At 43.5% G+C, this 27,395-nt stretch overlaps 1 protein-coding gene and 1 long non-coding RNA gene across 5 annotated transcripts in view; one reads left to right on the forward strand and one right to left on the reverse strand.

Annotated features, from left to right (window-relative positions):
* The first annotated feature begins 4,175 nt into the window (after positions 1-4,175).
* LOC130367907 (G protein-coupled receptor kinase 5-like) overlaps positions 4,176-27,395 on the forward strand; it is a 94,168-nt gene continuing 70,948 nt past the window's right edge. Inside the window, exon 1 of one of the 4 annotated variants that reach the window (XM_056570899.1) lies at positions 4,176-4,225. In XM_056570899.1, the coding sequence (XP_056426874.1) occupies positions 4,222-4,225 (4 nt within the window). In that variant the 5' untranslated portion in view covers positions 4,176-4,221. Of the gene's footprint in view, positions 4,226-7,127; positions 7,159-13,465; positions 14,089-27,395 lie in introns of those variants that run through there. The other 3 variants (XM_056570898.1, XM_056570896.1, XM_056570895.1) reach the window with 3 other exon arrangements.
* Positions 11,467-11,978, reverse strand: LOC130367908 (uncharacterized). The gene is made up of 3 exons (XR_008892212.1): positions 11,661-11,978; positions 11,543-11,582; positions 11,467-11,504 (listed from the first exon to the last, which is right to left on the reverse strand). It is a non-coding gene; the product is annotated as an uncharacterized LOC130367908 (long non-coding RNA).

Below are 27,395 nucleotides of genomic sequence, written 5' to 3' on the forward strand. Positions count from 1 at the left end.
CGCCGGCGGCCCACAACAAACAGGAGGACGAGGAGGGCAGCGCTTGCGGGTGATATTTACCCCGATGGGGACAGCGCAGCTCTGGGCTAATAATGGGGGGGGGGGGGGGGACAGAACAGCGCTCACGGGTCACATGATTTGGGGGGGGGGAATACCGTTATATACCGTGGAACTGCCATAAGTTACAAAAATACTGTGATACACACATTTGGTCATACCGCCCAGCCCTACTACCAAGTGTTCAACAGTAGAGCTTGGAGGAGGTTCAATGTGGCACAAGGTGTAGCCAGGTCACTAGATGTAGAGCAACATCCAGCAATACACATCTGCAGGCATACTGAGGCATAAAAGGCATACATTGACCACAGTGGGCTCCCCCAACCAACATTACAAATGGGGTCTTCAGTACATAGCCTATGGGAAAAAAGGAGATACCATGGCATGAGGATTGCTCTGCCGTCTCAAAGTGGCAATATAGGTCACCTCCATAATAAGTTTTCTTGGGTAGTAACAGATAAGACAGGAGAATGGCGCTCTCCATTAAGGACGAATTCACACCACGTTTTGGCTATACGGCAGCCGGATCCGGAGAAACGCCCGCTGCCATTTCCCTGTGGCATACCCCATTCACTTCAATATGCCGGACAGAGTCAGCTAGTGACTCCGGTCGGCTCATTTTTGAACCGTGTCAGTTTTGTTGCCGGACTAAAAACTACAGCAGGCTTTTGTATACCCAAAATGTGATGTGAATGCACCTTAACCCCTTAAGGACCAGAGTGTTTTTTGCACATCTGACCACTTTCACTTTAAGCATTAATAACTCTGGGATGCTTTTACCTTGCATTCTAATTCCGGGATTGTTTTTTCGTGACATATTCTACTTTATGTTAGTGGTATTTGACGATACTTGCATCATTTCTTGGTGAAAAATTCCAAAATTTGATGAAAAAATTTCAAATTTCGAATTTTTCTCACATTGAAGCTCTCTGCTTGTAAGGAAAATAGACATTCCAAATAAATTATATTTTGATTCACAAATACAATATGTCTACTTTATGTTTGCATCATAAAATTGGCATGTTTTTACTTTTGGAAGACATCGGAGGGCTTCAAAGTTCAGCAGCAATTTTCCAATTTTTCACAAAATTTTCAAAATCGGAATTTTTCATTGACCAGTTCAGTTGAAGTGGATTTGAAGGGATTTCATATTAGAAATACCCCATACATTACCCCATTATAAAAACTGCACCCCTCAAAGTATTCAAAATGACATTCAGGAAGTGTGTTAACCCTTTAGGTGTTTCACAGGAATAGCAGCAATATAAAGGAGAAAATTCAAAATCTTCATTTTTTTACACTCGCATGTTCTTGTAGACCCAGTTTTTGAATTTTTGCAAGGGGTAAAAGGAGAAAAATCCCCTCAAAATTTGTAACCCAATTTCTCTTGAGTAAGGAAAAACCTCATGTGTAAGTCAAGTGTTCGGCGGGCGCAGTAGAGAGCTCAGAAGGGAAGGAGCGACAATGGGATTTTGGAGAGTGAGTTTTTCTGAAATGGTTTTTGGGGGGCATGTCACATTTAGGAAGCCCCTATGGTGCCAGAACCGCAGAAACCCCCCCACATGGCATACCATTTTGGAAACTACACCCCTCAAGGCACGTAACAAGGGTTCCAGTGAGCCTTAACACCCGACAGGTGTTTGACAACTTTTCGTCGGATGTGTAAATGAAAAAAAAAAAATTTTCTACTAAAGTGCAGTTTTTCCCCCCAAACTTACCATTTTTATAAAGGGAAATGGGAGAAAATGCCCCCCAAAATGTGTAACCCCATTTCAGTCACATTGGCTTTTGGAAAGGAAATTTTGCTGAAATGGTTTTTGGGGGGGGGGGGGGCATGTCGCATTTAGGAAGCCCCTATGGTGCCAGAACAGCAATAAAAAACATGGCATACCATTTTAGAAACTACACCCCTTAAGGAACATAACAAGGGATACAGTGAGCCTTAACACCTCACAGGTATTTCACGACTTTTTGTTAAATTTGGATGTGTAAATGAAATTTTTTTTTTACATTTTTACAAGGGGTAATAGGAGAAAATGACCCACAAAATGTGTAACCCCATTTCTTCTGAGTATGGAAATACCCCATGTGTGGATGTAAAGTGCTCTGATGGTGCACTACAATGCTCAGAAGAGGAGGACCGCCAATGAGCTTTTAGAGAGAGAATTTGTTTGGAAAGCCCCCCGTGGTGCCAGTACAGTGGAACCCCCCACATGTGACCCCCATTTTTGAAACTACACCCCTCACAGAATTTAATATGGGGTGCAGTGAGTATTTACACCCCACTGGCGTTTGACTGATCTTTGGAATAGTGGACTGTGCAAATGAAAAATTACATTTTTCATTTTCACGGACCACGGTTCATAAAATCTGTCAGACACCTGTGGGGTGTAAATGCTCACTGCACCACTTATTACATTACGTGAGGGGTGTAGTTTCCAAAATGGGGTCACATGTGGGGGGGTCCATTGTTCTGGCACTATGGGGGCTTTGTAAACACACATGGTCTTCAATTGCGGACAAATGGCGCTCCTTCTCTTCTGAGCATTGTAGTTCGCCCGCAGAGCACTATACATCCATACATGGGGTATGTTCTTACTGAGAAGAAATGGGGTTACAAATTTTGGGGGGCTTTTTCCTATTTTCCCTTGTGAAAATGAAAAATTTAGGGTAACACCAGCATTTTAGTGAATTTTTTTTTTCATTCTTCCATCCAACTTTAACGAAAATTCGTCAAACACCTGTGGGGTGTTACAGCTCACTATACCCCTTGTTACGTTCCGTGAGGGGTGTAGTTTCCAAAATGGGGTCACATGTGGGTATTTATTTTTTTTGCGTTTGTCAGAACCGCTGTAAAATCATCCACCCCTGTGCAAATCACCAATTTAGGCCTCAAATGTACATAGTGCGCTCTCACTCCTGAGCCTTGTTGTGTGCCCGCAGAGCATTTTACGCCCACATTTTTTTCCTTTACCTCTTGTGAAAATAAAAAGTATGGGGCATCACCAGCATGTTAGTGTAAAACTTTTTATTTTTGGTGTAGATCCCAACTTTTCCTTTTCATAAAGGGTAAAAGGAGAAAAAAGCCCCCAAAATTTTTAGTGCAATTTCTACCCAGTACGGAAATATCCCATATGTGGCCCTAAACTGTTTCCTTGAAATACGACAGGGCTCTGAAGTGAGAGAGGGCCTTGAGCATTTAAGGACTAAATTAGGGATTGGATAGGGGTGGACATAGGGGTATTCTACACCAGTGAGTCCCAAGCAGGGTGCCTCCAGCTGTTGCTAAACTCCCAGCATGCCTGGACAGTCAGTGTCTGTCCGGAAATGCGGGGAATTGTTGTTTTGCAACAGCTGGAGGCTCCGTTTTTTCAGGGGGACAGTGTAAGGGGGTGTATATGTATTGTTTTACCCTTTATTATGTGTTAGTGTAGTGTAGTGTTGTTAGGGTATATTCGCACTGGCGGGTTACAGTGAGTTTCCCGCAAGGAGTTTGCGCTGCAGTGAAAAATTTGCCACAGCTCGTACTTGAAGCAGGAGACTCACTGTCAACCTGCCTGTGTGAATGTACCCTGTACATTCATTAACTTTTGGGCAAACCTCCAGCTGTTTCAAAACTACAACTCCCAGCCTTTCCTGACAGACCGTGTATGCTGGGAGTTGTACTTTTGCAACAGCTGGAGGCACACTGGTTGGAAAACCTTTAGTTAGGTTCTGTTACCTAACTCAGTATTTTCCAACCAGTGTGCCTCCAGCTGTTGCAAAACTACAACTCCCAGCATGTACTGATCGCCAAAGGGCATGCTGGGAGATGTAACAGCTGGAGGTACGCAACTACAACTCCCAGCATGCCGAGACAGCTGTTTGGGCATGCTGGGATTTGCAGTTTAGCAACATCTGGAGGGCTAGTTTAGAGACCACTGCACAGTGATTTCCAAACTGTGGCCCTCCAGATGTTGCAAAACTACAAATCCTAGCATGCCCAAACAGCTGTCTGGGCATGCTGGGAGTTGTAGTTTTGCAACATCTAGAGGGCTACAGTTAAGAGACCACTGTATAGTGGTCTCACACTGTAGCCCTCCAGATGTTGCTAGGCAACTCACCGGCTTCCGTAGGATCCAGTGAGCCAGCCGCACGACGATCACTGTCGAATGCAGCCTCCGGATGGGTAAGTGGATCCTCGGCCGCCGGTCCTCTGTCAGTTTCCCCGTTCTGCCCCGTCTATTGTAGGTGGGCAGAACAGGGAAACTGAAAGTTAACCCCCCCCCCGCCCCAGGTCGCTTCTGGCAACCAATAGCAGGGATAGGAGTGAGGTGTCACCCCTGCCACCTCCCTCCTATCCCTTCAGGTGGATCGTGGGTGTCTTTGACAACCGCGATCCCCCTTATATTCCGGGTCACCATAGACCCGCATGACCCGGAATCGGCGGCTCGGATTACCCCTCTGGGCATTTGCACGGGGTGCCTGCTGATAGATATCAGCAGTCACCCTGGTCTGGTCCCTGCCAGGCGCGTGGCCGGGCCCGAAATTCCCACGGGCGTACAAGTATGCCCTTGGTCCTTAAGTGGTTAAAGGGGTACTCCAGTGAAAAACATTTTTTTTATTTTTTTTTTAAATCAACTATCAACTGGTGCCACAAAGTTATACATATTTGTAAATTACTTCTACTTAAAAATCTTAATCCTTCCAGGGATTTCCGAAGTGTTAACAGGAGTGCAGAATCCCATAGAAGTGTATTGGGCTTTGATTTCAGGCGCAATTCTGCCCGTGTGAATAGACCCTAACTCTAAACATTAGATATGAAGAGGACAGATGTGCGGTCACCTGTTTTATATAGCAGAATAAATATATAAAATCTGGTACTTTCCAATCTAATACAATACAGAGCTTAGAGTTGCAGGAAGTATACAATGAAGACTTCACAGAAGAGTTTTCCCCCTCTGTTATTGGTCAGGGAGGCTAGAAGTAGTGGCGGATGGAAAATTAACCCTTGGGTGGAACTTCCCTTAAAAGGGGTACTCCACTGGAGAAAAAAAAATAAAAATTTCACCCCTTAAGGCGTTTTTCCATTTTCGTTTTTTCCTCCTTACCTTTAAAAAATCATAACTCTTTCAATTTTGCACCTAAAAATCCATATGCTGGCTTATTTTTTGCGCCACCAATTCTACTTTGTAATGACGTCAGTCATTTTACCCAAAAATCTATGGCAAAACGGAAAAAAAATCATTGTGAGACAAAATTTAAAAAAAACGCCATTTTGTAACTTTTGGGGGCTTCCGTTTCTACGTAGTACATTTTCCGGTAAAAATGACACCTTATCTTTATTCTGTAGGTCCATACAATTAAAATGATACCCTACTTATATAGGTTTGATTGTCGTACTTCTGGAAAAAATCATAACTACATGCAGGAAAATGTATACGTTTAAAATTGTCATCTTCTGACCCCTCTAACTTTTTTTTTCCACATATGGGAGGTATGAGGGCTCAATTTTTGCGCCGTGATCTGAAGTTTTTAGCAGTCCATTTTTGCATTGATAGGACTTATTTATCGCTTTTTATTCATTTTTTCTTGATAGAAAAAGTGACAAAAAATGCACTATTTTGGACTTTGGAATTTTTTTGCACGCACGCCATTGACCGTGCGGTTTAATTAACGATATATTTTTATAATTCGGACATTTCCGCACGCGGCGATACCACATATGTTTATTTATTTTTATTTTTTTATGGGAAAAGGGGGGAGATTCCAACTTTTAATAGGGAAGGGGTTAAATGATCTTTATTCACTTTTTTTTTGCAGTGTTATGGCTCCCATAGGGACCTATAAAACTGCACACACTGATCTTTTACATTGATCAATGGTTTCTCATAGGAAACCAGTGATCGATGATTCTGACGCTTGACTGCTCATGCCTGGATCTCAGGCACTGAGCAGTCATTCGGCGATCGGACAGCGAGGAGGCAGGAAGGGATCCTCCTGCTGTCCTGTAAGCTGTTCAGGATGCAGCGATTTTGCCGCGGCTATCCCGAACAGCTCCCTGAGCTAACCGGCATGGTTTCACTTTCACTTTAGACGCGGCGTTCAACTTTGAACGCCGCATCTAATGTGTTAATAGAGCACGGCAGCGCGATCAATGCTGCGCGCTATTAGCCACGGGTCCCGGCCGTTGTTAGAGGCTGGACCTGCCCCGCGTTATAGATCGGGAGCGGACTCATGACGTACCGGTACGTCATGAGTCCTTAAGGGGTTAATCAACTGGTGCCAGAAAGTTAAACAGATTTGTAAATCACTTCTATTTAAAAATCTTAACCCTTCCAGTACTCATCAGCTGCCGTATGCTCCAGAGGAAGGTCTTTTATTTTTGAATTTCTTTTCTGTCTGACCACAGTGCTCTCTGCTGACACCTCTGTCCATTTTAGGAACTGTCCAGGGTAGGAGCAAATCCCCATATCAAACCTATCCTGCTCTGGACAGTTCCTAAAATAGACAGAGGTGTCAGCAAGAGAGCACTGTGGACAGACAGAAATGAAATTAAAAAAAGAAACAAACATCCTGTGGAGCATACAGCAGCTGATAAGTACTGGAAGGGTTAAGATGTTTAAATAGAAGTCATTTACTAATCAGTTTAACTTTCTGGCACCAGTTGATTTAAAAACATTTTTTTTTTCCAGGTGAGTACCCCTTTAAAAGTGTACCTGTCATTTGCAAAAACTTTTTATATAATGTAGAACATGTTATTTCTTTCTTATGCAAGTCGAGATGTAAAAAATACTGGGGGAGATTTATCAAAACCTGTCCAGAGGAAAAGTTGCTGAGTTGCCCATAGCAACCAATCAGATCGCTTCTTTCATTTTTGAAAAGGCCTCTGAGAATTGAAAGAAGCGATCTGATTGGTTGCTATGGGCAACTGGACAACTTTTCCTCTGGACAGGTTTTGATGAATCTCCCCCACAGTGTATATTGGTCTGGTTCTTCAGTGGCGTCCGTTGCTTTGATAGAAAAAAATAAATAAATAAAAATAGCGCTGAATTCTGAACTATTCTTCCGGTCATATAGGACAGAATCTCCTATGGGGGCTCCTGATGTACATGTGGTCAAGTATGTCCCCCTACATATACACACACATGTCTGCTCCATTTATCATTATGTTAGGCCCCTTTCACACTACATGTATCATCCAGTAAAAACATCCGTTATTACGGCCGTCAAAAAATCCCATTCATCTCAATAGGATTTTTTGACCATCCTTCTGTATCAGGCATGTCTGTTTTTACTAATGTCAGCTATTTCTGCCGCCACAAAAGACGGTGCATGAAGAAATTTTTTGGGCCGGCAAAAAAAAAATTTGTGAAAAAAACACGGACGTTAAAATTTAACATTGAAGTCTATGTGAACGGATGTTCACAAAAAAACATCTGTTTGCATCATTTATTGTCAGGTCTTTTTAACATGCTCAGTACAGCTTTACAAAAAAAGGGTTAAAAACCTGATTAAAAACAAAACGGATGTAACTGGTAATAACGGACGAACAACATCAGGTTTTTTAAGAAAAAAAAACACATTAAAAATAAGGGGTGATGGTCATCGTTATTGAAAAATAACAGCAGTAAAACAGCAAGATGATCCCTGTAGTGTGAAAGGGGCCACAGAAGGCGTACACAACGCAACACAATCCTAACTGGTGCATGACAGACAACATTCCAACTAGAAAACATGTAAACCAATAGACCGACAACAACCTGCTGTAATAAATCCCCCCGTATATATTACACACAGCTCCGCACCATGTACATTACACACAGCTCCGCACCATGTACATTACACACACACACACACACACACACACAGCTCTGCACCATGTACATTACACACACACAGCTCTGCACCATGTACATTACACACACACAGCTCTGCACCATGTACATTACACACACACAGCTCTGCACCATGTACATTACACACACACACAGCTCTGCACCATGTACATTACACACACACAGCTCTGCACCATGTACATTACACACACACACACAGCTCTGCACCATGTACATTACACACACACACACACACACACACACACACACACACAGCTCTGCACCATGTACATTATACACACACACACAGCTCCGCACCATGTACATTACACACACACACAGCTCTGCACCATGTACATTACACACAACTCCGCACCATGTACATTACACACACACACACACACAGCTCCGCACCATGTACATTACACACACACACAGCTCTGCACCATGTACATTACACACAACTCCGCACCATGTACATTACACACAGCTCCGCACCATGTACATTACACACAGCTCCGCACCATGTACATTACACACACACACAGCTCCGCACCATGTACATTATACACACACACACAGCTCTGCACCATGTACATTACACACACACACAGCTCTGCACCATGTACATTACACACAACTCCGCACCATGTACATTACACACACACACACACACACAGCTCCGCACCATGTACATTACACACACACACAGCTCTGCACCATGTACATTACACACAACTCCGCACCATGTACATTACACACAGCTCCGCACCATGTACATTACACACACAGCTCCGCACCATGTACATTACACACACACACACAGCTCTGCACCATGTACATTACACACACACACACACACACACACAGCTCTGCACCATGTACATTACACACACACACACACACAGCTCCGCACCATGTACATTACACACACACACAGCTCTGCACCATGTACATTACACACAACTCCGCACCATGTACATTACACACAGCTCCGCACCATGTACATTACACACACAGCTCCGCACCATGTACATTACACACACACACACACAGCTCTGCACCATGTACATTACACACACACACACACACAGCTCTGCACCATGTACATTACACACACACACACACACACAGCTCTGCACCATGTACATTACACACACACACAGCTCCGCACCATGTACATTATACACCGCTCCGCACCATGTACATTACACACACACACAGCTCCACACCATGTACATTATACACCGCTCCGCACCATGTACATTACACACACACACAGCTCCACACCATGTACATTACACACACACACACACAGCTCTGCACCATGTACATTACACACACAGCTCTGCACCATGTACATTACACACACACACACACACAGCTCTGCACCATGTACATTACACACACAGCTCTGCACCATGTACATTACACACACACACAGCTCTCCACCATGTACATTACACACACACACACAGCTCTGCACCATGTACATTACACACACACACACAGCTCTGCACCATGTACATTACACACACACACACAGCTCTGCACCATGTACATTACACACACACACACACACACACACACACAGCTCTGCACCATGTACATTACACACACACACACAGCTCTGCACCATGTACATTACACACACACACACAGCTCTGCACCATGTACATTACACACACACACACAGCTCTGCACCATGTACATTACACATACACAGCTCTGCACCATGTACATTACACACACACAGCTCTGCACCATGTACATTACACACACACACAGCTCTGCACCATGTACATTACACACACACACACACACACACAGCTCTGCACCATGTACATTACACACACACACACAGCTCTGCACCATGTACATTACACACACACACAGCTCTGCACCATGTACATTACACGCACACACAGCTCTGCACCATGTACATTACACACACACACAGCTCTGCACCATGTACATTACACACACAGCTCTGCACCATGTACATTACACACACACACAGCTCTGCACCATGTACATTACACACACACAGCTCTGCACCATGTACATTACACACACACACAGCTCTGCACAATGTACATTACACACACACACACAGCTCTGCACACTACACAGGCACAGCTCTGCTCACTACACACACACCTGTACACTACACACACACCTGTACACTACACACACAACTGTACACTATACATATACACACACACACACACACCTCTTCACACTACACACATCTCTGCACACTATACACATACACAACTCTGCTCACTACACACACCTGTACACTACACACACAGCTCTGCACACTACACACACCTGTACACGATACACAGCTCTACTCACTACACACACCTGTACACTATACACACACACTATATATATATATATATATATATATATATATACACACACACCTCTTCACACTACACACATCTCTGCACACTATATACACACACCTGTACACTATATACACACACACACCTCTTCCCACTACACACATTTCTGCACACTACACACATACACAGCTCTGCTTACTACACACCCACAGCTCTGCTCACTACACAGCTCTACTCACTACACACACACCTGTACACTATACACACACACACACTATATATATATATATATATATATATATATATATACACACACACACACACACCTCTTCACACTACACACATCTCTGCACACTATACACACACACACACCTCTTCCCACTACACACATCTCTGCACACTACACACCTCTGCACACTATACACATACACAGCTCTGCTTACTACACACACAGCTCTGCTCACTACACACGTCTGCACACACCTGTATACTATACACACAGCTCTGCACACTACACACACCTGTACACTATACATACAGCTCTACTCACTACACACATACATGTACACTCATATATATATATATATATATATATATATACACACACACACACACACACACACACACCTGTACACTATACACAGCTTTGCTCACTACACAAACACCTGTACACTGTACACACATATATATATATATATATATATATATATATATACACACACACACACACACACACACACATATACCTTTTCACACTACACACACCTCTGCACACTACACACGCACACACTCAGCTCTGTTCACTATACACACCTCTGCTCACTACGCACACCTGTACACTATATACACACACACACACATCGAGCTCTGCTCACTACACACACCTACACACTATACACACACCTCTGCTCACTATATACATCGAGCTCTGCTCACTACACACACCTGTACACTATACACACACACCTCTGCTCACTATACACATCGAACTCTGCTCACTATACACACCTGTACACTATACACACACCGAGCTCTGCTCACTACACACTATATACACACACCTCTGCTCACTATACACATCGAGCTCCGCTCACTACACACACCTCTGCTCACTACACACACCTGTACACTATATACATCGAGCTCTGCTCACTACACACACCTGTACACTATACACACACCTCTGCTCACTATACACACCTGTACACTATACACACACCTTTGCTCACTACACACACCTGTACACTATACACACACCTTTGCTCACTACACACACCTGTACACTATACACACACCTCTGCTCACTATACACACCTGTACACTATACACACACACCTTTGCTCACTATACACACCTGTACACTATATACATCGAGCTCTGCTCACTATACACACCTGTACACTATACACACACCTCTGCTCACTATACACACCTGTACACTATATACATCGAACTCTGCTCACTACACACACCTCTACACTATATACACCTGTACACTATATACATCGAGCTCTGCTCACTACACACACCTTTACACTATACACACCTCTGCTCACTACACACCTGTACACTATACACACACCTCTACTCACTACACACACCTGTACACTATACACACCTCTGCTCACTACACACCTGTACACTATACACACACCTCTGCTCACTATACACACCGAGCTCTGCTCACTACACACACCTGTACACTATACACACCTCTGCTCACTACACACCTGTACACTATACACACACCTCTGCTCACTACACACACCTGTACACTACACACACCTCTGCTCACTACACACCTGTACACTATACACACACCTCTGCTCACTATACACACCTGTACACTATACACACACCTCTGCTCACTATACACACCTGTACACTATATACACCTCTGCTCACTATACACACCTGTACACTATATACACCTCTGCTCACTATACACACCTGTACACTATATACACACACCTCTGCTCACTATACACACCTGTACACTATATACACCTCTGCTCACTATACACACCTGTACACTACACACACCTCTGCTCACTACACACCTGTACACTACACACACCTCTGCTCACTATACACACCGAGCTCTGCTCACTACACACACCTGTACACTATACACACCTCTGCTCACTATACACACCTGTACACTATATACACACACCTCTGCTCACTATACACTATATACACACCTCTGCTCACTATACACACCTGTACACTATATACACCTCTGCTCACTATACACACCTGTACACTACACACACCTCTGCTCACTACACACCTGTACACTACACACACCTCTGCTCACTATACACACCGAGCTCTGCTCACTACACACACCTGTACACTATACACACCTCTGCTCACTATACACACCTGTACACTATACACACCTCTGCTCACTATACACACCGAGCTCTGCTCACTACACACACCTTTACACTATACACACCTCTGCTCACTACACACACACCTCTACTCACTACACACACCTGTACACTATACACACCTCTGCTCACTACACACCTGTACACTATACACACACCTCTGCTCACTACACACACCTGTACACTACACACACCTCTGCTCACTACACACCTGTACACTATACACACACCTCTGCTCACTATACACACACCTCTGCTCACTATACACACCTCTGCTCACTATACACACCTCTGCTCACTATACACACCTCTGCTCACTATACACACCTCTGCTCACTATACACACCTGTACACTATATACACCTGTACACTATATACACCTCTGCTCACTATACACACCTGTACACTATATATACACACCTCTGCTCACTATACACTATATACACACCTCTGCTCACTATACACACCTGTACACTATATACACCTCTGCTCACTATACACACCTGTACACTACACACACCTCTGCTCACTACACACCTGTACACTACACACACCTCTGCTCACTATACACACCTGTACACTATATACACCTCTGCTCACTACACACACCTGTACACTACACACACACCTGTACACTACACACCTGTACACTACACACACCTCTGCTCACTACACACCTGTACACTACACACCTGTACACTACACACCTGTACACTACACACCTGTACACTACACACCTGTACACTACACACCTGTACACTACACACCTGTACACTACACACCTGTACACTACACACACCTCTGCTCACTACACACACAAGCACAAACTAACGAAGAGTTTATGAATCCCAGCACAGCCCGCAGCCTGACTCCTCCCCCTCACACGTGACCGATCACATGGTCATGACCTCATCAAAGGTCCTTTAGCCACTAGGATCCAGCATCTCGCTTGTACATTCGCCGCCTCCAGTTCCATGTTACTTCCTGCTGCCGCTGTCCCGGGGATCCTCACCCCCCGGTCCGGGAGCAGCGCCGGGGAGGATCCGCCTCCTGCCGCCGCCTGTAGATCGCTGTGAGGAGCAGAGCCGTCCCCGGTTATGGGGCTCCCCGTCCCCTCCAAGTTGTCTGACTAGGATCCCCCATCACCCCGGGGCCCCCGCACCCTGAGGTCGCTGTGTATCTCCTCTATAGAGGATAGTAGTGTATCTCTTGTAGTATACAGTGCACATAGAGGGGGTGTCACCTGTGCCCCCTCCACTCACCTGCCTTCTCCATATACTGAGAGATCAAGAAATATTCCCAAATCTGGGGACAATCTGGATTATCAGAGGCGTCCATGTCTGATCCGGCCATTATACTACCCAATGGTCATCACCGCGTCCACTGACTGAGCCCGTGTGACCGCCACCATGGAACTGGAAAATATTGTGGCCAACACCGTCCTGCTGAAAGCCCGGGAAGGTGAGCGCCCCCTGTGCTGGGGAATTATTATTATTATAAGTTGTGTTTATCATTAGACTCAATTTATGCCGTGTCTTGTGGTGTCCACAACTGGTAACCGTCATACGTGGGGTATACACTGGGCACATAAAGGTAACCGTCATACGTGGGGTATACACTGGGCACATAATAGGAACCGTCATACATGGGGTATACACTGGGCACATAATGGGAACCGTCATACATGGGGTATACACTGGGCACATAATGGGAACCGTCATACGTGGGGTATACACTGGGCACATAAAGGTAACCGTCATACGTGGGGTATACACTGGGCACATAATAGGAACCGTCATACATGGGGTATACACTGGGCACATAATGGGAACCGTCGTACATGGGGTATACACTGGGCACATAATGGGAACCGTCGTACATGGGGTATACACTGGGCACATAATGGGAACCGTCCTACATGGGGTATACACTGGGCACATAATGGGAACCGTCCTACATGGGGTATACACTGGGCACATAATGGGAACCGTCATACATGGGGTATACACTGGGCACATAATGGGAACCGTCATACATGGGGTATACACTGGGCACATAATGGGAACCGTCATACATGGGGTATACACTGGGCACATAATGGGAACCGTCATACATGGGGTATACACTGGGCACATAATGGGAACCGTCATACATGGGGTATACACTGGGCACATAATGGGAACCGTCATACATGGGGTATACACTGGGCACATAATGGGAACCGTCATACATGGGGTATACACTGGGCACATAATGGGAACCGTCATACATGGAGTATACACTGGGCACATAATGGGAACCGTCATACATGGGGTATACACTGGGCACATAATGGGAACCGTCATACATGGGGTATACACTGGGCACATAATGGGAACCGTCATACATGGGGTATACACTGGGCACATAATGGGAACCGTCATACATGGGGTATACACTGGGCACATAATGGGAACCGTCATACATGGGGTAAACACTGGGCACATAATGGGAACCGTCATACATGGGGTATACACTGGGCACATAATGGGAACCGTCATACATGGGGTAAACACTGGGCACATAATGGGAACCGTCATACATGGGGTATACACTGGGCACATAATGGGAACCGTCATACATGGGGTATACACTGGGCACATAATGGGAACCGTCATACATGGGGTATACACTGGGCACATAATGGGAACCGTCATACATGGGGTATACACTGGGCACATAATGGGAACCGTCATACATGGGGTATACACTGGGCACATAATGGGAACCGTCATACGTGGGGTATACACTGGGCACATAATGGGAACCGTCATACGTGGGGTATACACTGGGCACATAATGGGAACCGTCATACGTGGGGTATACACTGGGCACATAATGGGAACCGTCATACGTGGGGTATACACTGGGCACATAATGGGAACCGTCATACGTGGGGTATACACTGGGCACATAATGGGAACCGTCATACGTGGGGTATACACTGGGCACATAATGGGAACCGTCATACGTGGGGTATACACTGGGCACATAATGGGAACCGCCATACGTGGGGTATACACTGGGCACATACTGGTGTCCGCCATACGTGGGGTATACACTGGGCACATACTGGTGTCCGCCATACGTAGGGTGTACACTGGGCACATACTGGTGTCCGCCATACGTAGGGTGTACACTGGGCACATACTGGTGTCCGCCATACGTAGGGTGTACACTGGGCACATACTGGTGTCCGCCATACGTAGGGTATACACTGGGCACATACTGGTGTCCGCCATACGTAGGGTATACACTGGGCACATACTGGTGTCCGCCATACGTAGGGTGTACACTGGGCACATACTGGTGTCCGCCATACGTAGGGTGTACACTGGGCACATACTGGTGTCCGCCATATGTAGGGTATACACACTAGAGTTACAGACTGAGTTATATGAAAGTCAATGGAACAACTTCCACCGGTGCACATTGTATGAAGAAAAGATAATACAGGAAGAAAGAACGGGGAAAATGACAGAATCCTACCAAAAAGACGAGCCAATGGCCTGCAGCGATTTAGAAAAGGTTTAGAAAAAAGTCTGTATTTTGATTTGGCTACAAATATGACCATGGGGTGTGAGACCTGATAACATCCAGGAAAAAATGATATGGATGACTTAATTCTTCCCTTTTTTTTTTTCTTTTTTATAAATATATTTGCATTATAAATTATTTTGTAATTTTTACAATAATTACCTTGTTAATAATGATAACATAATTAATGTAATAAATAATAATCATTCTTAGTTAATATTAGGTTTTATTTCCGTCTACATTGAATGTATAGTTTGGGGCTTTCAATGAAGATTCTGTCCATGGCCAAAAAATGAAGGCGAATGGTTTGTTGTACAATGGATCCCATTGATTAATTTTAGTGGAGTCCGTCAAGTTTCCGTCTGGTGTCCACTTATTTAGTTGTAAGTGATGGGATGAAAAAAAAATACTGTTAAGAATACGTTAATAATAAGTTAAAAATACTTTCAATTTAATTTTTAATCTTTTTTTATGTCCACTCAGGTTAAACTACAGGGGAAAACATTGTGAAGAACCAAGGAAATATAATGGGGATGGTGAAATAATAATAATAATAATAATAATAATAATAATAATATAATAATATAATATAATAATGAGAGCGGGATAAGGATTTTAATACTAATATCATCCCTATTATGTTTCCTCAGTTCAGTGTTTTCTTAACAGTGTGTCTCCAGCTGTTGCAAAACTACAACTCCCAGCATGGCCGGACAGCCTTTGCAACAGCTGGAGACACACTGTTTGGAAAACACTGCCTTAGTTATTTGCATTTTTATTTTATTGTTTTAATTGTATAATATCGTACGGTAATCTATACACACACTGAGGAAGATTTATCAAAACCTGTCCAGAGGAAAAGTTGCCCATAGCAACCAATCAGATTGCTTCTTTCATTTCTAACAAGGCCAAAGTGAAAGAAGTGATTTGATTGGTTGCTATGGGCAACTGGGCAACTTTTCCTCTGCACAGGTTTTGATAAATCTCCCCCACAGTCTACACAGATGATAATACATTTAGGCTTTGTACACAGAGGGGGAGATTTATCAAAACCTGTGCAGAGGAAGAGTGGTGCAGTTGCCCATAGCAACCAATCAGATTGCTTCTTTCATTTTTCACAGGCCTCTAAAGAGGCCTGTGGAAAATGAAAGAAGCAATCTGATTGGTTGCTATGGGCAACTGCACCACTCTTCCTCTGCACAGGTTTTGATAAATCTCCCCCAGAGTGTAAACATTTCGGTGCTCATTTAAGTTTTTGTGCCCATTTTCCCGTAAAAATGCTCCCACTTTTTTTTTTCTTTTCCTTTTTTCCGGGAACAATAGGCAGCAATATATGCATGTGTGAATGTATCCTTAGGGTAGGAATAGAGATGAGCGAACTTACAGTAAATTCGATTCGTCAAGAACTTCTCGGCTCGGCAGTTGATGACTTATCCTGCGTAAATTAGTTCAGCCTTCAGGTGCTCCGGCGGGCTGGAAAAGGTGGATACAGTCCTAGGAAAGAGTCTCCTGGGACTGTATCCACCTTTTCCAGCCCGCGGGAGCACCTGAAAGCTGAACTAATTTATGCAGGATAAGTCATCAACTGCCGAGCCGAGAAGTTTGTGACGAATCAAATTTACTGTAAGTTCGCTCAGCTCTAGGTAGGAACACACATTGCAGATATGCTTCAGAATATAATTATAATACAACCCTAGTCATATGAATGAGACTCGCAGGAGTCAACATCACTGGTATCGCCCCCCCCCCCCCCCCTCATGACTGGTGCACTGTTCACACGGCCAAATTTTCGCAGCATAAATTGTAATTCCACACGGTCATTTTTTTTTGGCTATGGTCTCGCGGCGGAATATCTGTGGATTTGCGCAGGAATATTCCACACGGACATTCTGCTGAAGCAGAGTCCCATTCATTTCTGATGGACTGCTCACATGGTGAAATCCCGATTCCGGCGACGGCAAAAAGAATAGACATGTCTGTTGTTTTTGCAGATCCTGCTCGGAAATGCATTGCCGTCTATAAGACGGTGAACTTCCGGGTGGGCCTATCGCCGGCTGGATTCTATAAATGCGTGGAATGTCTGCACATATTCCGTTGTGCGAACATTGCCTTTTAGCAGAATCCTCTTGGAAATGCTTTGCCGTCTATGGAGACAGAGGTTCTAGCGCCGAATGATTTACTCGGCGCTGCTGCACTCAATATTCTGCCATGTGAATGAGCCCTTAGGGTAAGTTCACACGTGTGTATTTTGCTGCAGATTTTCTGCAGGGTATTTTGCTGCCCATTAAAGTCAATGGACACCAAAATCGACTGCAGAAAATAAGCAGCATAAATGCACATGGATGAGTTTATGGTAATACCGAGTGTAATCGCTATCCTTAGGTTGTGTTCACACCTGCCCTAGAGACAAGACTCTTATACCAGGGAGGAATGTGGCGCGGACCCTATTGGGTTCTTCAGCTATCTTTGGTGTCCATGGCGGTTCCCAATATTGTCTAACAGAAAGCTGTTGGCGATGAGTCAAGTATTCACTGGTTCACCCGGCTGTTGCAAAACTACAACTCCCAGCATGCCCGGACAGCCGAAGGCTGTCCGGGCATGCTGGGAGTTGTAGTTTTGCAACTACAACTCCCATGGCATACAGTCCGTACTTGTGATCATTTGTGACTAGAGATGAGCGAACTTACAGTAAATTCGATTCGTCACAAACTTCTCGGCTCGGCAGTTGATGACTTATCCTGCATAAATTAGTTCAGCTTTCAGGTGCTCCCGTGGGCTGGAAAAGGTGGATACAGTCCGAGGAGACTCTTTCCTAGGACTGTATCCACCTTTTCCAGCCCACCGGAGCATCGGAAAGCTGAACTAACTGAACTTATGCAGGAAAAGTCATCAACTGCCGAGCTGAGAAGTTCGTGACGAATCGAATTTACTGTAAGTTCGCTCATCTCTATTTGTGACCTTTAGGACCCCTACAGCCAATAAAGAGGGCACCTGACCCCAGTGATGTCCATGTGTAAAAAAATAAAAATAAAAAATAAAAAAATAAAAAATAAACGCATACGGGAAAAAAGGGTTGTCTAAAATGGACAGCTTTAAAGGGGTACTCCCCTGGAAAACATTTTTTTTATTTTATTTTATTTTTTTAAAGTTAAACAGATGTGTAAATGACTTCTATTTAAAAATCTTAATCCTTCAAGTACTTGTCAGCTGCTGTATGCGCCACAGGAAGTTCTTTTCTTTTTGAATTTCCTTTCCAGCCTGACCACAGTGCTCTCTGCTGCCACCTCTGTCCAGTTCAGGAACTGTCCAGGGTAGGAGAAAATCCTCCATAGAAAACGTCTCCTGCTCTGGACAGTTCCTGACATGGACTGAGGTGTCAGCAGAGAGCACTGTGGTCAGACTGGAAAGGAAATTCAAAAAGAAAAGAACTTGCTGTGGAGCATACAGCAGCTGATAAGTACTGGAAGGATTAAGATTTTTAAATAGAAGTAATTTACAAATCTGTTAAATTTTCTGGCACCAGTTGATTTAAAAAATAAAAAAAAGTTTTCCAGCGGAGTACCCCTTTAAGAGCCCGGCCGTGTATACGGTAAATGGTCAGCTGTGTTTCCTCCCTTGTGTTTAATGTGAAATATTAATATTTTGACTTTTTTTTTGCATGAAATATTCTGGTTGTGTGGAATGTGGGCATTGGCAGGAGAAGCAGCTGGCACCAGGAGCCTCCGCGTTGTGTTGTAGTCTGGTTACAGGTGAAAATTGAAGGTTACGGCTCCGAGGCCGGATAATTGCAGATCACAGCCATAATAATAATATGTTGGCTCCTGTATATGGGTGTTTGAGGATGTAGAAGACTTTCATAGACCTGGTCACGTCTGGAGTTCTATAAACTAGAATTTATTGTCTGTGCGACATTTTAGAAGGGTTGGATGAGATTAGAATACCGTGGCCGCGTTCTCATGGAAATAGCGCCACTCTGTCAATAGGTTGTGTCTGGTATTGCAATGGGGATTGCACTTGTAGAACCAGATATAACTAGCCCAGGCTAGCCCTCCCCCTCTACTTCCTCGGGGGCCAGGCTAGCCCTCCCTCTCCTCTTCTTCCATGGCGCCCAGGCTAGCCCTCCCCCTCTTCCTCCTCCTCTTCTTCCTCGGCACCCAGGCTAGCCCTCTTCCTCCTCTTCTTCCTCGGCACTCAGGCTAGCCCCCCCCCGCTCCAATAGTTACAGCAGAACCCCTTCTGCAGGGGAGAGAGATTTTGCCAGTCCTGGCTCTGTCCCTATGATAACTGATGTGGGACCTGTCTTTTTATGCAGATTATGTCTGTATATAAGGTTGTCCTGACAGAAGAGGTGGACTCCTGCCTGATATTCTGGAGAAATCCTGTGTGATGATCCAGATTACTCACCCATACATTGCCACATATAGTGAAGCCCGATAAGATGATTACTATGTGAGAGCCGTCAGACTGGGAATCCCGGACTAGGGAAGTGGGCACGGAGCTGGCGGGGTCGGAGGCCTCGCACATAATAATACACTGTGTATTAGGGCTCAGCCATGTTTATCTTCTGCACGTTTAAATTGTAGATGCCAGATTTACAATGGGTAAGAAAAGCATGGCTATGGTTGTGCCTGGTTTACCATGAAGCGTCCCTGCTCTCTTGGATCAGCCAGTGCTTCCCAACCAGGGTGCCTCCAGCTGTTGCAAAACTACAATCCTCCGGCATGCCCGGACAGCCGAAGGCTGTCCGGGCATGCTGGGGATTGTAGTTTTGCAACAGTGGGAAGCACCCTGGTTAGGAAGCACTGGATTAGGACCTACCTTGTAGCCCTCCTGTCTTTCTCAGACTGAGGTTCTGCAGCAGCTGAGTTTTATTAGGAATAACATATGCTATACTGTAGATCAACAGACACTGCTGAGTTCTGGGCTCTCCATAGAGGGGTCCATTTATATAACCCAGCTGGGTAGGTCCTGAATCTGAAGGTATAAACGTTACACCAAACCAGTTCTAATAGATGAAACTATTGCTACAAACGGATAAAAAAATAAATAAATGATGAAAAACAATTGCAAGACGTTTCCTGTTCGGCTTCAGTAAGTGACGCCGAGTTCTTGTATATTCTAATCTTTTCCATTCCCTCCCACTATCTCCAGCCGTATCTGATAAACTGTTTATAGCAGCGGGACCTCTATTTTATTATATATAAATATTTTTTATTTTTTGTTGTGGAGTGTGTGTGTATATGTATGTGTGTGTGTAATTTACATACACATATATTGAAATTTTCACTATTCACCGGCCACTAAGTGATCATATGTATATATTTCATTATAAATACAATTTTTTTATTTTTTTTATTTTTGTGTGTGTGTGTGTGTGTGTATATATATGTGTGTGTATGTATATATATATATATATATATATATATATATATATATATATATATATATATATATAATTATTTAATACATTATAAATAAAAATTAAAAAAAAGTTATAAATACAAATATTATATTTTTTGATTATTTTTTTTTTTTTTTACTGACCACTTTTGGTAGGTATACTTTGCTAATATGGGGTTGGACCCCTTGGTGCTGGAAACATTCCTCAGATTTCGGACATGATGACATCACACAGTTCCTCTATATGGACGTGATGACATCACACAGTTCCTCTATATGGACGTGATGACATCACACACACTTCCTCTATATGGACGTGATGACATCACACACTTCCTCTATATGGACGTGATGACATCACACACTTCCTCTATAGGGACGTGATGACATCACACACTTCCTCTATATGGACGGGATGACATCACACACTTCCTCTATGGACGTGATGACATCACACACTTCCTCTATATGGACGTGATGACATCACACACTTCCTCTATATGGACGTGATGACATCACACACTTCCTCTATATGGACGTGATGACATCACACACTTCCTCTATAGGGACGTGATGACATCACACACTTCCTCTATATGGACGGGATGACATCACACAGTTCCTCTATATGGACGTGATGACATCACACACTTCCTCTATATGGACGTGATGACATCACAAAGCTCCTCTATATGGACGTGATGACATCACATGATTTGTCACCTGCATATACATGGGTCATTATCCTGCTGGAAGTATCATCAGAAGATGGGTCCACTGTGGTCCTAAAGGGATGGACATGGGCAGTAACAGTAGATAGTAAGGGGCCCCACAGTGCGCCAAGAAAGTGTCCTCCACCATTACACCACCACCAGTCTGGACTGCTGATACAAGATAGGATAGATCCATGCTTTCATGTTGTCTACACCACATTCTGACCATGCTAGAATAGTCAACGTTCTTCCATTGTCCAATTTTGGTGCCTGTGTGAATTGTAGTCTGTGTCCTGTTCTTAGCTTACAGGAGTGGCCTCCGGTGTTGTTTTCTGCTGCTGTAGCCCATCTGTTTCAAGGTTTGACATGTTGGGTGCTCAGAGATAGTTGTAACAAGCTTTTTTTTTTTTTTTTTTTTTATAACTGTTGCTTCTGTCATTCCGAACCATTCTGCCTGTTCTCCTCTGACAATAACAAGGCGTTTTTCTCCACACAACAGCAGCTCATTTTGCCTTCTCGAATCATTCTCTGTAAAAGGTTCTGTGTGAAAGTCTCAGTAGATGTGGCATGGTTGTTAATGCCAAAGTCACATAAATCCCCATTCTGATGATTGGTTTGAACTTTAGCAGGTTGTCTTGACCACATCTACATGCCTAAATGAGTGTTGTATATACTATTTTCATGTTTTTTTTTTTTTTTCACTACACATTTCAGCCTCTTCTCCCCTTCTTTAGTACAGGAGCAGATACAGCAGCTGCTGACACTTCTGCTGCCTATTTCCTTGTCGGACAAGTAACATTTAACCAGGTTGATCCTTGGTTTCAGGTATAACAGAAATTAGGGGGCTGTCTGCTACATTTCAGGGCGCCCTCCTCCCTGACCTTTAATGTAACGAAAATCAGGTCACTATGATAATCTCATATCCCATAGATCACTGTTTCCCAACTAGGGTGCCTCCAGCTGTTGCAAAACTACAACTCCTGGCATGCTCGGACAGCCAAAGGCTGTCCGAGCATGCTGGGAGTTGTAGTTTTGCAACAGCTGGAGGCACCCTGGTTGGGAAACACTGCCGTAGATACACATGTTCACATGTTACAGATCTGGCGTGTTTTACTTCAAGGTCCGCAGCAGGAATCTGGGGCCTACACTCTGACCTGAAACAAAGGTTTAAAGGGGTACTCCGTTGGAAAACATTTTTTTTTAGGTCTTTATAAGTCAGCTGGTGCCAGAAAGTTAAACAGATTTGTAAATTACTTCTATTAAAAAATCCTAATCCTTTCAGTACTTATTAGCAGCTGTATACTACAGAGGAAATTCTTTTCTTAATGTATTTTTTGTCTTGTCCACAGTGCTCTCTGCTGACACATTAGGTTTGCTATGAGGATTTTCTCTTGCTCTCGACAGTTCCTGATACGGACATCAGGTGTCGGCAGAGAGCACTGTGGACAAGACAAAAAATAAATGAAAGGACAGAATTTCCTCTGTAGCATACAGCTGCTAAAAAGTACTGGAAGGATTAAGATTTTTTTTTTTTTTTTAATAGAAGTAATTTACAAATCTGTTTAACTTTCTGGCACCAGTTCATTTAAAAACATTTTTTTTTACTGGAGTACCCCTTTAAAGAGGTATTCTACTTCCAAATAGAGAATTGGTGCTCCCGCTATTTGCAGACTGGCCTCCAGATGTCACCACTATCTTTCCTGTAGACATAATGGGGGGGAGATTAATAAAAACCTGTCCAGGGGAAAAGTTGCTGAGGTTGCCCATAGCAACCAATCAGATCGCTTCTTTCATTTCTGAAAAATGAAAGTGATCTGACTGGTTGCTATGGGCAACTCAGTACCTTTTCCTCTGGACATGGTTTTGACAAATATTCCCATTTACAGAGATATTGACAAATTTGGGTAATGTTTAGTATCTAACATCATTGACTGAGTGCATTTAAAGGGGTTTTCTTATAAAGTGATGGTATATACCAGTCTCCAACCTGTGGTCCTCTAGATGTTGGGATACTAGAACTCCCACCATGCCGAGTTTTTGGAAAGCCTTAGGCAGAAGTTGAACATGAGGGCTTCACTGACACTCCTAATTGAGAAGCCCCCAATAGGTAGGTAACCCCCCCCCCCCCACACACATAAGGTAGAAGCTCCTAGTCCCAGTAAGTTGTTAGGGAAGCCCCCAGAAGTTAAAGGGGTACTCCAGTGGGGAACTGGTGCCAGAAAGTTAAACAGATTTGTAAATTACTTCTATTTAAAAATCTTAATCCTTCCAGTACTTATAAGCAACCTTATGCATATTTATTTTTTGTCTTGTCCACAGTGCTCTCTGCTGACACCTCGTGTCAGGAACTGTCCAGAGCAGCATAGGTTTGCTATGAGGATTTTCTCCTGCTCTGGACAGTTCCTGATACGGACATCAGGTGTCAGCAGAGAGCACTGTGGACAAGACAAAAAAGAAATTCAAAAAGAAAAGCATTTTCTCTGTAGCATACAGCTGCTAAAAAGTACTGGGAGGTCAAATATTTGTTAATAGATATTAGTATTTTGAAATTTTTTAATAGAAGTAAACAGTTATCTGTTTAACTTTCTGGCACCAATCGATTAAAAAAAAAAAATAATAATAATAATATATATATATATTTTTCACTGGAGTACCCCTCTAAAGGGGTACTCCGGTGGAAAAGATTTTTTTTTTAATCAACTGGTACCAGAAAGTTAAACAGATTTGTAAATTACTTCTATTAAAAAAAAAATAATCCTTCCAGTACTTATTAGCTGCTGAATACTACAAAGGAAATTCTTTTCTTTTTGGAACACAGAGCTCTCTGCTGACATCATGACCACAGTGCTCTCTGCTGACACCTCTGTCCATTTTAGGAACTGTCCAGAATAGGAGGAAATCCCCATAGAAAACATATGCTGCTCTGGTCAGTTCCTAAAATAGACAGATATGTCAGCAGAGAGCACTGTAGTCATGATGTCAGCAGAGAGCTCTGTGTTCCAAAAAGAAAAGAATTTCCTATGTAGTATTCAGCAGCTAATAAGTACTGGAAGGATTAATTAAGGATTCATTTTTTTTAATAGAAGTAATTTACAAATCTGTTTAACTTTCTGGTACCAGTTGATTTAAAAAAAAAAAAAAAAAAAGTTTTCACCGGAGTACCCCTTTTAAGTATGGGATCTCCCTATTAGGTTGAAAACCCCAGTAGGTAAGTTGAAAGACCCTCCCCTTTTAATGCAGAAGCCTCCAGTAGTTAGGTTGGTAAGGAATCAGTTAGGTAGATGCCCCCTCCAAAAGTAATCAAAATAATCAAAATCTTAGGTCCTGCACCACACCGAATGATGAGGAAGCCTCAGCGCAGGAGGGTAGAGGTGAGAGGTACATCCCTTAAAAAAATTCAAATAAATAAAAATTCAATAAAAAAAAAAAAAAAAAATTCAAATATATATAATTCAAAAAGTGTGTGTGTGTGTATGTATGTGTATGTATATAGATAGATAGATAGATAGATATAGATAGATATAGATATAGATAGATAGAGATATAAATATATATATATATTTATATATTCATATATATATATATATATATATATAGATATATATTGTGAGTGAGTGTGTATATATCTTATAGAATTTTTATTTATTTTGTTTTTGGTTCAGAACCCTGGAACCAAAGCTGCTCTAAAAATAATTTGTAGGAATTCCACTGGTTATATATCCCATATAGTGCCATGTGGGCATTCAGGGCACATGTTGGGTTTCGGGACTGTATTTGGTGTTTGGCAGGTGCACCCTGCTTCCGTGTATACGTTTTCCGCGCTGGGTGGGACTGTTTATTTCGTCCACCGTCTTGTAATATGTTTTCTGCCGTCAGTGCGGTTATTTTTAACGCCTGTGGTATTTGGACTGTGTCCTCAATCTCCGGAGATAAGAGTGCCTAGAATCTATTGTATAAACAGCCGCCTTGTCACCTCCCATTATCGGAGCCATTCTTTCCTTGTCCTAAGGAGGAGCTCGCGTCTAATCACCACTTACAATATCGCAAGGCGGGGGTGCTCGGTGTTGAACTACAAGTCCCAGAATGTTATGACGCAACGGAGGAGATAAAATTGTGTAGTTATACAGACACGTAATGAACACCCAGACTCTTTGTGCCAGCTGCTGCCAAACTACAACTCCCAGCATGCCCGGACAGCCAAAGGCTGTCCGGGCATGCTGAGAGTTGTAGTTTTGCAGCAGCTGGAGGCACCCTTGTTGGGAAACACTGCCGCTTGCACCTGCCCTTTAAAGGTACATATCGTATCCAGGAAAAGCCATATAATTCATTGCAGTTGTTTACATCCTTTTTATTAAAGGGATTTTCCGGGATTGAAATAAACAAGCAAAAAAAGTTGTCTCTTTCTTTCCACCACACCTGTCCATAGGTTATGTCTTCTGGTAAAGTGAATGGAGCTGAGCTGCAGTACCATACTCCTCCTGTAGACAGGTGTGGCACTGTTTTGGATGGAAAGGGGGCATTTAAAAAAAAAAAAAAATTATATACACTGCTCAAAAAAATAAAGGGAACACTTGAAGGGGTTCTCCGGTGCTTAGACATGTTATCCCCTATCCAAAGGGATAGCTGTCACGCCCCCTCCCATAGGCTTGCATTGAGGGGCGGAGCGTGACTTCACACGGGGGCGGAGGCATGACGTCACACGCCGTCGGCCCTGTGGTTGCCTGTAATCAGACCCGAAGCGAACACGCTCCGGGACTGATTATAAACTGGATGCCACGTGCAAAATCGCAGGGGTCCCCAGCGGCAGGACTCCCGCGATCAGGCATCTTATCCCCTATCCTTTGAATAGGGGATAAGATTTCTAAGCACCGGAGAACCCCTTTAAACAACACAATGTAACTCCAAGTCAGACACTTCTGTGAAATCACACTGTCCACTCAGGAAGCAACACTGATTGACAATCAATTTCACATGCTGTTGTGCAAATGGAACAGACAACAGGTGGAAATTATAGGCAATTGGCAAGACACCCCCAATAAAGGAGTGGTTTTGCAGGTGGTGACCACAGACCATTTCTCA

The sequence above is a fragment of the Hyla sarda genome, chromosome 4 (genome assembly GCF_029499605.1).
Source record: "Hyla sarda isolate aHylSar1 chromosome 4, aHylSar1.hap1, whole genome shotgun sequence".
In the NCBI taxonomy this organism is placed as follows: Eukaryota; Metazoa; Chordata; class Amphibia; order Anura; family Hylidae; genus Hyla; species Hyla sarda.